Here is a 15,627-nt window from a genome sequence, read left to right on the forward strand (position 1 = left end):
CCTGGACCCTCACAGTGACTGTGGAACAACCATTCCACAAAGCAGGGTGCCTCCAGGCCCAGTGTCCAGAACCAGCCTGACTGGGTCAAACCTCAGCTCCATGACATACTAGCTGTGTGACTCGGAACACCTTACCTAACCTCTCTGAACCACCATTTCCTTAGCCGTGAAAGACAGCTAATGATAGCATTTACTTCTCAGGCTTCGGTGAATGCAGGCAAGGCCCAGTCCCTGGCAAGTGACACACATTTAAGAAATGTTAGCAAGCTACCATTGCACTATTATTCCTATGACTACAGCTCACGCAGGATAAGCCCTGACTCTGGGTAAAGCAGGCAGGTGTCACACGCCCATTTCACAGGCTCGGACAGGTGGAGAGTGAGTAGCCGGGGCCCCCTCGGCCCACGCCCCCCAGCCAGTGAGCTCTAAACCGCCAGTCGTGCTACTGATCCTGAAGGGGGGCTGAGGTGGTTCTGCATTTTCTTATAAAACATGCTGTACTTTCCTCAACAGACCCCCAAGCAACCAAGGAAAACAAGAGCAGCTGACCCCACGGAAGGACTCAGGGGCCATGAGCTGATAGGACCAAGGGGGGCTGCGCCCCACCTGCAAGGGCCACCCAGCCCCAGATGCTGGCTCTTCTTCCTTGAACGTCACGCGTTCTAACAAAGACCGAGATTCATATGTGTGTCCTCCGAGGTGTAGGTTTTGTCAAACAAACGTTTCCTGACTTGGGAGTGTCATTTTTCTATTGTTTAGCTACTTCCATCTAAAAGCAGAACACGCGCGACCTTACGGCCACCGCTCGGCCTGGACGGTGCCGGCCTCGGCCTCCCAGGACCATCGCACCCCTCCCTCCAGGGCAGGGGTCTCGTCTTGCCCTCCCCACAACATCCCACAGGGCCTGCTCCCAGGCCTGCCCCGCGACTTCCTTTTGTACTTTGCAACAAATCCTTGAAAGTGCCTCGTTAATCACAGGCTTCCTCTTCACCTTGGAGGCTAGGTACTAGTCACGGCAGGCCCCTCCCACGGCAGCAGAGCAGGGAGACGGTACCAGGCTAAGGGCCTGGGAGGGTTTATCTGGATAGAACAGACCTGACCTCCGTGTCCCCCGAGGTTTCTAAACAGAGGAAGACTGAAAGCCCCAGGAACATGCCCGAGATTCCCTGGAGGGCTGGGGAAGTGAGTCAAGAAAATCTGCTTCACCAAAACAGGAAGAAAAGCAGGGAAATTGCTAAACACAAAGAGTCTTTGCTCCTGGGATCTCAAAATCCTCTTCAGAGGGTTGTAGAGACCCGGGCCCTGCACATCGCAGCCGAGGGGTGGCTGCTACCTCGAGATCAGCATCCCAGCCAGCCACCGCACTCGGTCGGTCCTGAGCTGGACCTGTAGGAACTGAGAGGTCCTGGCCCCGCCCACCCTTGCCCCTCCACCACTTTCAAGGCTCCCTTTCTCTCCAGGCAGCAGTCAGCCTGAAGCTCCCGACCCGGCTTCAGACGTGGGCTTCATTCTCCTGGAAGTGGGGTCCCTGGACCTCAAGGAGGTCGAGAGCCACTGTTTCCTAAGTGCTTCCTACGTAACAAAGACAGACAGTGAACATGTTGAGGCTGACGATAAAGGTGTGGATGAAGATGTTGCTGAGATGATGGTAAAGAAGATGAAGAGGATAAAGACGAAAAAGAAGATGATACCTGATGTAGATGCAGAAGAAAAAGATGGATAAGACATCGATGGAAACGACGGTGATGACGAAGATGAACAAGGTGAGGAAGGTGGTGATGGGGATAAAGACAGCAACAGTGATGAAGATCCTGAGGGAGAGGATAAAGCTGGTAAAGACACAGATGACGAACAGGATGTGACACTAATTGTGGTAACGGGTCTTCATACATACCTCCCTCAACCCTTGCGACAATAACTGAAAAAGTATTAAGTGCCCACATGGCCCAGGTACTGTTCTAGGGATTGGAGGTATGGCTAAGGGGTGAGGGCTCCTTTGGTGGGTGATGAAAATGTCCTAAAGTTGACTGTGGTGATGGACACGCAACTCCACGGATATACCAGAAGCCCTAGACTGTGCACTTTGAAAGGGTGCATTGTATGGTATGGAAATTGTGTCTCACACTATTAAAATTCCCTATCCCCATATTTCTTTGTTTTATTCCCTGGTGCTTCCTCCCCGCCACACAGAAGTCTAGGCTTTTTATGTGTCCTGTCTCTTTGCATCCTTTCCGCAGCCCTAGGAGGTGGGCTCTGTTTTAATTATCCCCATTTTACACAAGAGGACAGCGAGGCAGGTGCCAGGGAGGCCTCCTGCCTGTAGTCACACAGCTGGAAGACAGCAGAGCGGGGACAGGAACCAAGACGTCCTGCCCGGAGTCCAGGCTTTCACCACCACACAGAGATGCTTCCTCCCATCACGATTAGAGCCATGGGGGCGATGTGTACACAAGCTCTCCCAGAGCAGCCCCCTCCCCTGCCAGTTGGAAAGAAAAGATCTGCCGGAGCTGCACAGGACGTGGGTGGTCACAGTCTCTGGTCTTAATGTTTCTCCTGCTGACCTTCAATTGAGATTCTGACCCACTGTTTTCCCTACATGAATTCAATAGTCAAAATCCCCCATTCTCAGTGCAAACAAGAACGAGCTTCTCATAAAACAAGTGACATCACATCACGGCTGGCAAACGGGTGACCCCCTCAGGCCAAATACAGCCCACAAATGTATTTTATGGTGTCTATACTTTCTTTTTTAAAAAAAGGGAGTCGGCCCCCAACATTTAAATAAAGGAAATTTTACATCGGAATAAATATTTCCAGTTTCTCTTGGAAAATTCTGCCCACGCTGATCTGGCATTCCCAGGCTGACGCCCACAGTTGCTGAGGGGCAGGTGCCCCCTGCAGCAAGGACACACATTTCCCAACCTGCCACAGCACCGCCCCTGGCCCGTCACTCACAGAGGGCGCCTTTGGGCTTGTGACTCCCGTTCTGTGAAATGAGCTAGGAGGACAGTCTGACCTCCCCACTCCAGAGTCACCCCCATCCCAGGACAGTGTCTCTTCTCTCCCCCTGAAAGTGCTCAGGAAGCTTTGGGATCAACTTTGTTGTCCACCAACCTTCCAGGGATGGTGAAGGGGGGGTGTGGGGGCATCCCTCCCCAGGGGCCTGAGGACCTGCAGCCTTATCACCTGCTTTGCAGATTCGGAGTTCACTGTACAGTGGGGGGCACGTCAGGCCTAAACCTCATCCTTCCCACCACAGTTGTACTTCCTCCTGCTGGAGAGGCGCAGCTATTAATTTTCTGCTCAAGAATTCTCTTACTAGTCTCCTCATTACGCATCTGCCTTCTTTCCTCTATTGCCTGCAAATCCCTTTGGAAGTTGTCCCACCAGCCGTTTCAGAGACCGAGCTGACGAACGGCCTTTCGTGTACCAGGACGCCAAGTTCAACCCTCTGAGGTTTCCCGCCGTGCAGTCGAGCTGGGAGAACATCTTGTGCTCTCCTCGTGGACGGCGGCTCATTAATGAGCAGCCGCCTTCACCCGGAGGCCTCTCCTGAGTCCATCCTGCTGGGCCCCCAGGCTGCAGCCCCAGGTCGGCTGTGAGATTCCCCCTCCCAGAGTTGGGAGCCCTGGCCCGGCCCCTCCCCAGCAATGTGAGGAAGGACTCAGTCGCCCCTTGTCCTGTTTCATCCAAACAGAAGCACCTTGCCCCCGACGTGCCAACCGAAATCCCCAAATTCCTCAGCAACGTCCCATGGCTCAAGTCCTGCAGGCTTCCAGAATGAAGAAAAGTGGGTGTCAAGTCCCCCCATCGCCCTTGGACTGCATCTAATGCCACTCTGTTTCCACAGATGGACGGGGCTTATTCAACCCGACACACAGAAAGCCCTTCTGTGCCCAGGGGCCCCAGGGGAAAACGGCCGGCCACCTGCTCTCCCTGTCACCCTGATGTGAGGTCGGAGGGAACACACGGTGGTAGGAAACGCACCCATGATCAAAGGAACCACACAACCCCAGAAAACTCCTTACTGGTCCTTCAGTGACTTTGACCTTCAGCTCGTGCTGCTCGTAACCTGCAACCTGGTTAGTTCAAAACCGCCAGGGGAGGCTCCCCGAGGCAGTCTGCGCCCCTGCTCGTGGATCGAACCCCTGCTAACAGCGCCAGAGACATGGCCAGCTCTGTGCCCAAACGTGGGCACGAGCCTTCCTCAAGCACCTCCCTTCCTTCTTCCTGTATCCCCCGCCCCGGCGCAGAGCATCAGCCCCTCCCCGTCCCGGCACCTCCTCAAGCCCTTAGCGGGGTCCCGCCCCTCGTCCGCCTCCGCCCACCCACGCCCCGCGGCCCCACCGTCACGTGATGACGTCCAGCTTGGCTCTTGCAAGACCAGCCCCCGTCAGGCCCCCCAGCCTGACACCCCCCACACGTGTAGGCAGAGGGGACCTCAGACGTGCCGTCGCACTGCCATGCCCCTGCTCATGAGCCCTCAGGGGACCCTCACTGCTTCTCAGGAAAGGCCAGATGTCCCTGTTCACCGTTTACACCAACTTATGGAGCGGCTGCTCAGTGTGACAGGGGGCACCCCAGGCGAACAGCAGAGGCAGGATCCCAGTGTTCTAGCGGGGAGACAGACCCCAAAGAGGCAAAGAAAGGAATAAAGGGGAATTTCAGACAGCAGTTAAGTGCGGTGAAGAAAACGGGATGATGGGATGGAGAATGGGGGACATCAAGGGAGGTCCCTCCGGGAGGGACCAGAGGCAGCCGCGTGCGGACCAGGAGCTAGGAGGGTGCCCACCACCTGGCCCTGTAGCCCTGCAGCCTCCCCGCTGCCCCCGCTCGGCCCAGCCCTTCACAGCCACACCACGTTCTCTCCAGAGGGCGATGCGGGTTCAGGCCGCGGGACTTCCTTGCGGCTGCTCTCTGCCCGGGACATCCTTGCGCTCCGGCTGCCACGTGGGCTGACACGTATCGAGCCGTCAAGACCGCGCGCCACGTCACCCCCTCTCTGATGCCTGCACCCCAACTCTTCCTCCCTCCTGCCAGATTCATCGCTCCCTCCTAGACCCTCCACTTCCATGGCTGATTCACACTATTTTGCACATATTTTATTAGACATGACGCACCTCTGAGCCTGTCTTTCCACCTCTGCTCCCCAGCACCCGGCCCCTGCGCTCTGCAGGGACCCGAGATTTGTGACGGGGCTTTTGCGTCCCAGGAGACATGCAAGGGTGTGAGATGAGATGCTGCAAGAGAAAGCAGGCCTGCTCTTCCGCGGTCTTGACCTCCCCCGTAAGTCACTTACAACACACTCTTACGTCACGGCAACCATGCATAAACCGAGGGGTAGGAGGCAAAATCTGCGAGGAACTTCAGGTTCGGCAGTAACAGCTGTTATTATACAAGTCGGGGGTGGCCGCACCAGGCCCTGACCCAGGAGTGTCACGTCCTGCATCCGAGGTGAGGCTGCAAGCGTGGGCATCAGAGGGTCTACTAGGGACCGAAGCCGAGGCCCGTGTACAGGAGCCCACACCGCACGGAACACAGAGGGAAGGTTCTAGGGCTGCCGACGCTGAAGCAGGCGAAGGACCAGCGGAGGATGCGGCTGTTACTGACGCGTTAGTTCCGATGAACCAGGAAGTGGATTGAGCCGTAGTGTGTCACGTGCTCTCTGTGCTTTTGTGGAAGATGAGATGCTCCCGGGGCGGGGCGTGGGAAGAGCGAGGGCTCTGGAACCCACAGTCTGGCTGCGCCACCACAGACACTGGGATCCAGCAGGGAGGACCGCTCCTGCCCAGCACTGCGGTCCGGCTAGAGACACAAGCAGCTCGGTGCCCAGCCTGCGGTCAGGGCCAATCTGTCCCATTCGCTGCTGTTCATGTTGTCATGAAACCTGGGTCAGAAGCTGGCTCTCCCCCCTCCACTTGCCTGAAATTTACCAAAGGACACTTCAGTGGAAGTGAGCGCTATCATCTGCACAGATTTCGGTACAAGTTCACAGCAGAACGAAGGCCCCCTGAGACCAAGCCCACCCCCAGCTGGCCCCTTCGAAGCCTGAACGACAGTTTCTGCAGGAACACTGTCCCCACGTCGCAGCGTGTAACGTCCTCAGGACCTGAAACAGACCTGCCCCACCTGCAGCACACCTGGAGGATGGAGATTCTCGGCTGTCACACTGTGTCCTGACCCTCTGTCCCCAGAGACACTAAGGGGGGGCCCCCGCAGACACAAAGTCCTCTGGGACTAAAACTAACCATCACAGCGTGCTTCTTCTCCTTCTAAATCCCTGAATATAAACTCCCAGAAGCAGAGTGTTCGGTTAAAATGTGCAAATTGTCATCCTGGCTCTTCACCTGCCCGGTTATTTTCAAGTCACATGGCTGCCAGCAGTGGGATGGCAATGGAAACCACCAACTCACTAGGGTGGGATATTCTTATATCATGCTCAGTATTTACATTAGTAAAATATAACTTAAAATATTTAAAAATAATATTTTAAGTTTTATTGTCAATTGGGGATGAAAGGTTCTTTGTTACTATGAATTTTTTAATGTCGGTAGTTACTAGTGAAACTGAATTATTTTCATGTATTTGTTAAGAAATTTTGCTCCCTCCCTCCTGAACCACAAATTCCAGGCTGTTACCCACTGATCTGCTGGGTTCTGCTGACAACTGGTTTTCATTCTTGAATGATGACATCATCTAATTCAATGCATTTTCCTCCTCCTCTTTTATCATTTCTGGAAACGTTGCTCATGTAAATAATCCATAAAAAGAAAAAAAAAAAACCACTGATGTGTGAAAATAAGCATTACATGTAGTTTTATTTTAAAAGTAAAGATTTTGAGGCAAACTAAAAGTCTTGATTGTGGGAGGGAAAAGCAAAGCTGGTAGGTCTGTCCCCTCCTTAACACACTAGACCACTATTAAAAATGAACATTTGAATCCTATGAAAAAGAATGGAAAACCCTTCTGACATGATGTTAGATGGCAAAATCTTATGCATGCTAACAGGGCCTCCATAAAAAAATATGTATTTTTTACTTACATTTTTATAGTTAAAATTGAGAAATGGGTTTGAAATCATGTAATGAAAACTATACCCCCTAGAGATAAAATTAAGAGTTGAGCAAATTAAAGCAATCCTGAGGAAAAAAGGACAAAGCAGGAGGCACAACCCTCCCAGACTGCAGACTATACTACAAAGCTACGGTAATCAGAGTGCTACTGGCACGAAAAACAGACATATGGATGAATGGAAAAGAATAGAGAGCCCAGAAAAAAACCCACACGCCTACGGTCAATTAATCTATAACAAAGGAGGCAAGGATATACAATGGAGAAAAGACAGTCTTTTCAGTAAGTGGTGCTGGAAAACTGGGCAGCCACATGTAAATCAATGAGATTAGAACATTCCCTCATACCACGTACAAAAATAAACTCAAAATGGTTTAAAGACCTAAATGTAAGACCTGAAACCATAAAACTCCTAGGAGAGAACATAGGCAGAACACTCTTTGACATAAACTGTAGCATTATTTTCTTGGATCAATCTCCTAAGGCAAAAGAAATAAATGCAAAAATAAACAGATGGGACCTAATTAAACTTAAAAGCATTTGCACAGCAAAGGAAACCATCAATAAAACAAAAAGACAACCTACCGAATGGGAGAAAATATTTGCAAATGATGTGACTGACGAGAGGTTAATACCCAAAATCTACATCAAAAAACCAAACAATCCAATCGAAAAAATGGGCAGAAGACCTAACTAGACATTTCTCCAAAGAAGACATACAGATGGCCAACAGGCACGTGAAAAGATGCTCAACATCACTAATAATTAGAGAAATGAAAATCAAAACTACAGTGAGATATTACCTCACACCAGTCAGAATGGCCATCATCAAAAAGTCTACACATAACAAATGCTGGAGAGGGTGTGGAGAAAAGGGAACCCTCCTACACTGTTGGTGGGAATGTAAATTGGTACAACCACTATGAAGAACAGTGTGGAGGTTCCTTAAAAAATTAAAAATAGAACTATCACATGACCAGCAATTCCACTCCTGGGTATAAATCCAAAAGAAATGAAAACACTACTTTGAAAAGAAACATGCACCCCAATGTTCATAGCAGCACTATTTACAACAGCCAAGACATGGAAACAACCTGAGTGTCCATCAACAGACAACTGGCTTAAGGTATATGTACATACCCACAGAATATTAAGCAGCCATAAAAAAAGAATGAAAAACTGCCATTTGCAGCAACACGGACGGACCTAGAGAATATTATCCTTAGTGAAATAAGTCAGAGAAAGACAGGTACTATATGATGTCATGCATATATGAATCTAAAAAATAATGCAAATGAATATGTATACAAAACAGAAACAGACTCACAGACATAGAAAACAAACTTGTGGCTACCAAAGGGGAGAGGAAAAGGGGGAGGGACAAATTCAGGGTATGAGATTAACAGATACAAATTACTATACATAAAACAGATAAGCAGCGAAGATATACTGTATAGTACAGGGAAGTATACCCATTATCTTGTAATAACCTATAATGGAGTATAGTCTCAAAAATGCACAATCACTAAGTTGTACACCTGAAACTAATGCAATATTGTAAATCATCTATACTTCAATTTTAAAAAAAGGAAACTACTGAAGCACTTTGGAGAACTACAGCAGACAGGAAGAGAGGTGACAAAAGCAAACTCAAACTGAAATAGAGATGCTCACCAATAATCGTGTCTCGCTCACAATCACTCCCTCCACGACCTCAGCCTCCAGGTGGGCATCAGTTTCACGTGAATGCTTTAGAAAAACTTCAAGTCCTACATGTTTGGAGTTACTGGCAAATAGGCAAAACCTCCAAATGTTGAATCATCAAATGGCAAGAGTCTGTGGTAATGCCTATATCTTAGTTTTCTTGTAACCATGAAAAAATGTAACATAGGTGAAAGAGTTAGAACACAGTATGATCAATAAATGTGAGACGCCTTCCTTCCAAAAAAAAAAAAAAGTTGAGGGAATTAAGACAAAGGCCATATAACAGAAGATCAAACACAGACACACAACCCAAACGATACAACACACTTGTGACAGGTATCTGCATACTTGGCTCTGAGCTTCCTGGTGGCCAAGGCAAAAAGGGAAACACAATCAACTATAAAATGTGCATTCTCCTTAAGATACTAACAGACAGCTGTTACACAGAAGTACAGCTTATTTTGATCCTGAGGCCTCCAAGAACGGTCTTCCAAGGGTGGCAAGGAAGGGGACACAGTGCAGCCTAAGGCAACAGTGACACTTAGGAGAAGGGCTCTGTTAAAATACAGATTCCTGTTCAAGAGACTTGGGGTGGGGCCTGGGAATCTGTGCTTTCACAAAGCTCCCTGGTGATTTGGATGGACGCTCTGATGTTGGAACTGGCGTGGATCGGGTGACCAATTACCCCCGCACCCCATATTTCCCGCTGTGTGAGCACAGGCAAGTGACTGCACTGTTCTGAGCCAGTTATCCTCATCTGAAAAACAGGACCATGAATAGCACCTACCCCAGAGAGCTCTCACAAGGCTCCAAGGCGGAAATACGCATGAAACGCTTAGCAGGAAGCTGGTACACAGAAGACACTGAATACATGTTAGCAACGACCATCATTAATAACCACACTTTTCTGTCCCTCCTTAGATGGTGCTTATGGGGCAGGATTCAAGTCACCCAGGAGGAGCTGGGCTCCCACCCGGCACTGCAGGTCGGGAAGAGGAAAAGCAGCAAATATTTATCAACATCTGTTATTACGCAATCCCCCACCCGCTGCAATGACGCCTCAACACTTCCCAAAGGAGCAGCTTCCTTTGCAGCAATTAAAATTAAGCCATTTTTCTTCCTGCTAAGGCCAGAAAAAGTAAGGTTTCTGTATTTTCTAAACCCTGTGTCCACAGAACTGAGACCCTGCACTGCGCCCCAGCATTCCTGACACCTTCAGCGGAAAGAAAGTCCCACTGTTAATGCTAGGTTCATGGTGCTGATTATAAGAGTGCCAATCTCCACCTCCATCCTTGAAAGCATCAACCCTCCTCCTTAAAATTCCACAGATTTCAAGGCAAGCACGGGGCAAGGGAGCAGGAGCACAGAACACTTCTTCCTGGGAATCTGTTTCCCGGAGGCCTGAGTGGCGGCAGCCTGTTCTGGATGTGGGAGAACAAAACGTACAAAGGGACCGGCTGGAGGGTCATTTAATGCACGAGCGGCTGGGCCCGTGAGCCATGGCCGCTGAGCCTGTGTTAACGTGCCACTGGAGGGCGCTACTGAGCATTAATCAGCTTCTCACATGCGGTCCCACAGCAGAGGACGCCCCAAGGGAGACTTAACAGAAGGTTTGTGCATCACTCCGGAGGTGCCAGGCCGGGCAAAAAAACACCACAGTCACCGACGAGAACAACAATGTACTGACATTAACAACTACTCTAACACGACCTTGGCCCTCCAGGCGCTGCTTCTACAGCAGCTCGCTACCCTGGCCTGGCCTGCTAGGTTGCCTCTGCCCCTGCCCTGGTGACAACTAGCCCGAGTGCGTCCAGCCAGGACCAAACAGCAGCAGCTCCACCCCCCAGAGTGCCTCCTGCAGGGATGCACTTTCACACCTGTCTGTCCAGGGACTAACCTGGAACCTTCTAAAGGGGCCCCAGGAGGAAGGTGCTGCCACAGTGTTGAATTTACAAACCAGGGGGAGATTCAGAGAAGGCCGCGCTGGCCCAAACCCACACCGCTGTGACGGAAAGCCTGGGATTTGAACCTACTTGTCTACGTTTCCCCAGAGCCCGTGGTCGGCCGAGAGTCTCTGTTCACTAACTGCACTGTTCCGGGGGTGGGAGAATGTTTGCATCCCCTCCGGTTCCCGCCAACACAGGCACGGAGTGTTTTGCACAGAAGCCCAGGGCACTGGCTGGAGGCCTGAATGTCCCCTGATGGAAGCCACACCAGTATGAGAAAACGCAAAGCAGAGACTTAGATAAGCCAGGCCCCGCCAGAGCTCTGCTTCCCCCGCCACACAGGCCTGGGGGTTCTGAGGGACCACCCATCGTCTGACTCCTAGCCCACCTCCTCTGAGCTGTGTGACCCTGGGCAAGTTCCTTAACCTCTCTCATCAAGCCTTAGTTTTCTCATTTGTAAAACGGAGATGATGATAACACCTCCTCTATCGGTTCCTGTAAAGATTAAATGAAATGAGGGAAAGGAAGCAAAACATATTGTACGGGGTCTGCACTTAAAAGGGAAAGTTGTCACTTGATCACTCTGTAGTATATACAGATGTCGAATTACAATGCTGGACACCTGAAGCTTATATAATAATAATAAAAGAGAAAGCTGTCGGGCATCCTTAAATGGCGTGCACACAACCCAACTGAAGCAAGACAGTAATTTCTAGAACTTGCCCACTGTGTGAGGCACGGGAGCTAAGGGTCTGTAATACCCTGTGGATTCACTTACACACACCATAAAGGTGAGCTGGGCTCCCATATAGAAAGGGGGTGACCATGATCACAGGGTTTTACTCCTCCTTTACTCCCAAGCTGACTCTGACTTCACGCGAATCCCCAGAGCCAGCACAAAGAGTCAGGGGAGACCGTGACCACTTCACCCAGAAAAGTCCTAGGAGCGCCCAAAAGATAAAAGAGTAAAGGGTCCGGGGCTTCCCTGGTGGCGCAATGGTTGAGAGTCTGCCTGCCGATGCAGGGGACGCAGGTTCGTGCCCCGGTCCGGGAAGATCCCACATGCCGCGGAGCGGCTGGACCCGTGAGCCATGGCCGCTGAGCCTGCGCGTCCGGAGCCTGTGCTCCGCAACGGGAGGGGTCGCAACAGTGAGAGGCCCGCGTACCGGAAAAAAAAAAAAAAAAAAAAAAAAAGAGTAAGGGTCTGGAAATTTTTAAAAGTACACAGTACGAAAACACCGACTGCACTTCAGGATACAGTGAATGGCACGTTGCCACAGCAACCAGAGGCTGAATTATTCAGCAAGCGATGGCGGAAGAATCTCTGAAAGGCGGCAAAACAAAGACAAAGGATCCAATTAAACCATTTCTGCAGGGGAAACAAACCTGGCCTGCCAGGAAGGCTACGTCTGCCCGCCTGGGCTGTGACTTCTCAACCACGCTCTCTTCGTGTCTAATTCTGGGGTCGCTTTCCCATTTTTAAACATGGTGACAAACATCCAAGGAGCTACTATGTTCTAGTCCAAGCTTTAAAATGAGTTACAGATTCCGTCCAGGGCCTGTGTCTGGGGTATCACTTAATCAGGAGTCCTTCGAGGTTTCCCAGCACCCCGCCTTTTCCCACCTCCCATCCGCACTGGGAAACAGGAGTGGGGTCCCCAGAGTTCTCTTAAGCCAAGCACCATCATGACCATTTTGTTATCCGTGAATCACATATGCGACAATGTTTACTATTTTTTTTAATTCACTTAATATTCTATCTTGAAAGAGAAGTTGGTTTGTTTAGCAAATAGAAAACCATTATCGCTTGGCATAATTAGATGACAACTGCAAAAATTATACGTGTAAACATCATTTTTTTTGACTTTCGGGCAGGGAAGGATGTTTTAAAACATGGCACAAATAATATGGACCATAAAGTATATCAGGGCCCGGGAAACTTTGCCCCGTGGGCTGCTGTTTACGTTTGTACATAAAGTCGCATTGGCGTGCAGCCACACTCGCTCACCACGCATTGGCCATGCGTTAGCGTGACGACAAAGTCGTGTGGTCACAGAGACACAGTAGGATCCACAGAGCCAGAAATATTCAGTATCTGACTCTTCACAGGAAAAGTCTGCTGACACCTGAAGTACATGAGCGATAATCTGACAACTTTAAAGACAAAAAACTTTCCCACATCAAAGGAAAGCATGAACAAAATGACAATACCAGTCCTGAAGACGGAGAAGAGGTGTAATTCACAGACCTGGAAAAGACTGGAAGCTGCAATTTCCAGGGTAAAATCCTCGAATCATTAAGATAAAGAAAACTGCAGGTGATGTACATGAAAGGAACTGAAAAAAACCAGACAGCTAATAAACACTGAAAAAAAAGTTCAATCTCATTAGAAACGAGAGGAAACCAGGCCTCGTGCGATGGTGCATCCCGTCCATGAGACAGGCAGCAAGGACACCAAGCTTCATCTGCCAGCATATCCCCTTGGCCATGAGATCGATGCACCTGTGTTTCCACCCCTCCTTCCTTCCCACCCATAAGCATTTACTGAGCACCCATCTGGTCTGTACAAAGCCCCAGAGTGGGTACCAGCCACGCAGGAAGAGGTCTGAGGATGCTTCCGGGAATATGGAGCTCAGGGGAGCTCTCTCCCTCATTACCCACAACTGTATCTCTAGCAACGGCCACGGCGCCTGCCTGCCCCTCATTTGAGTAAAATAAGCCTTTGCTGAATGACCAGACACAGAGCGCTAAGTGCGTGGTGGGTTGACAATCTCACTGCAATCAGGCTAAGAACGTCCAACCTGCAGAGGCCCCCTCAACCCGTTAATATCAGGGAATTCGTTAAAATCCCCCTTTCAGCCCAGAGACTGATCAGGTCGGGGTGGGGCTCATCAATCTGTATTTTAAAAAGCTTCTCCCTGGTCTGGGTTCAGAGCCGATACAGGAGGAGGGGCCGAGGACCCGGCTCCCAGGCCCCACGAGCCATGGTGAGCACCGACTTACTGAGCACCTACTTTGTGCCAGAGCTCGGCCATACGCCTTCCTTACGGGATCTCCCCCCTAAACTCACAATGATCTAGAGATCATCAGCACCCCACTTTATAGACGAGAAAACCAAGACCTGGGGAGGTAAGGCCGCTGGTCCAAGGTCCGCCAGCATGTCAGCACAGAGCAGGGCTATGTGATTCCAAGCCCTCAGGACCCCAGCTGGGGACCCCGGCTGCCTGCAGAAACGTGCGCCACACTGAGCCCGCCCCTCCTCCACCGTGATCCCACGGCTGGTATCATCCCCATTTTACAGGTAAGAAAACTGAAGCCCACAGAATCACAGCATCTGGGCGCTGGGCTTCACCCCCTCACACTCATTGCCCTCCGCTCTGAAAAAACTCAAAGGATTTCGGAGGGTGGCAACACGGGGGCCCAAGCTCCCCGGCAGAGAGCAGAGACAAGGGCCCGTCCACCCGAAATGAGAAGACCTGAGCCTCAGGCAGAGGAAAGACCACCTGGAGAAGAAGTCCAGGGTGACCTTCAGATCAGGGGTCCTCGACTGGGGGATGGCTCCGTCCCCCAGGGGACACTTGGCAGTAACTGGAGACACTTTTGGTTGTCACCATGGGAAGCAGGGTGAGGGGCTGTGAGCATCTCCAGGGTAGAGGCCAGGGATGCTGCTAAATGTCCTACCGCGCACAGGACGGCCCCATCAGTGTCATCCGGCCCCGAACATCAGGGGCCCCGAGTTCGGGAGATCCTGCTTCCGGCCCTCGCTCCTCCAGAGGGCAGGGGGGCGCCACAGACCAGTAGCACCGGCAGCCCCCCGGAGCCTGTCCATACCATAGGCCTTGCTTGGCTTCTATAACCAGTACTTCTCCACAGGGAAGAGTGGCCCCAGGGGGGATCGGGCAATGTCTGGGGACAGTGTCTGCTGTCACAGGGGCGTGCAGCCTGCAGAGGCCAAGGAGGCTGCCAAGCATCCGACAGTGCCCCGACGGCCCCCGCGGTGAAGAGCCATCTGGCCCTGAGCACTGACAGTGGCGAGGCTGGGAAACCCGCCCTGGGCACTGCGTTTGGGGCCGGGACAGTGCAGTGTGGGGAAGGTGGGACATCCGAGGGGGCGGGCTGCAGGGCCGGGACCAGCCCCCACTGTGTCCACGCGTCACTCACTTGGAGAGCTTCATCTCAACCTGCTGCCGGATCTCCTGCCTCTCTTCGGCCGTCCTCCTGGGGAAGATATTGCGGTCCTCCAGTTCCTGCTTGCTGGGCCGGTTCCTCAGTTTCACTGCCAGGAGCTCCTTCTTGCACTTCCTCGGCAGTGTTCCTAAGAGAAGGGGCACCGAGAAAGCGGGTGTCAGGGGGTCGCTGGCCGCCAGTGCAGCCAGCACTTCCCACCCTCCTGCAGGAAAGAACCTGGACCAGAGCCACGCGGGCACGTCTGGCAGCTGTGATGCCCTCCAGCGAATGGTGGGCAACGCACCTCCCTTCACGAAGGCCCACACACAACCACGCCTTCCACAGGTGCGGGATCGTTCATGCATCCGGGGTCTCCAGAGGCAGTCCCGATCGACACCCTTTGCCCCAGAGCGATTACTAATAGCGCCACGTTTTCTTTCAGAAGTGCCCGGGTGCAGATCATAAACTACAGTTACTTTACCCATGGTGGTCCGTTCCCCCATCCCCCTGTCACCCCCCTCTCCCCTCTGCCTGTGACCCCGTGGCCACGTGGGTCCTCTTCCATTCCTGGACGATCCCAACTCAGGGTCTCTGCACCATGTCTTTCCCATGGCGACCCCCCTGCTCTGCCTGGACCATCCAGGGCCGGCCACCTCCTGAATCACGCTGCTGGCCTTGAGCCCTGCCCTCAAAGAGGCCCGACGGGTCCTCCGATCACCATCACCCACCCGATTAACTC

General features: G+C 51.7%; 1 protein-coding gene across 2 annotated transcripts in view; it reads right to left on the bottom strand.

Annotated features, from left to right (window-relative positions):
• PHACTR3 (phosphatase and actin regulator 3) overlaps positions 1-15,627 on the bottom strand; it is a 217,906-nt gene that overhangs the window by 20,128 nt on the left and 182,151 nt on the right. For both annotated transcript variants that reach the window (XM_032605525.1, XM_032605526.1), the window contains one exon: positions 14,883-15,036. In XM_032605525.1, coding sequence (XP_032461416.1) covers positions 14,883-15,036 — 154 coding nt within the window. The remainder of the gene's footprint in view (positions 1-14,882; positions 15,037-15,627) is intronic.

The sequence above is a fragment of the Phocoena sinus genome, chromosome 15 (genome assembly GCF_008692025.1).
Source record: "Phocoena sinus isolate mPhoSin1 chromosome 15, mPhoSin1.pri, whole genome shotgun sequence".
NCBI lineage: Eukaryota > Metazoa > Chordata > Mammalia > Artiodactyla > Phocoenidae > Phocoena > Phocoena sinus.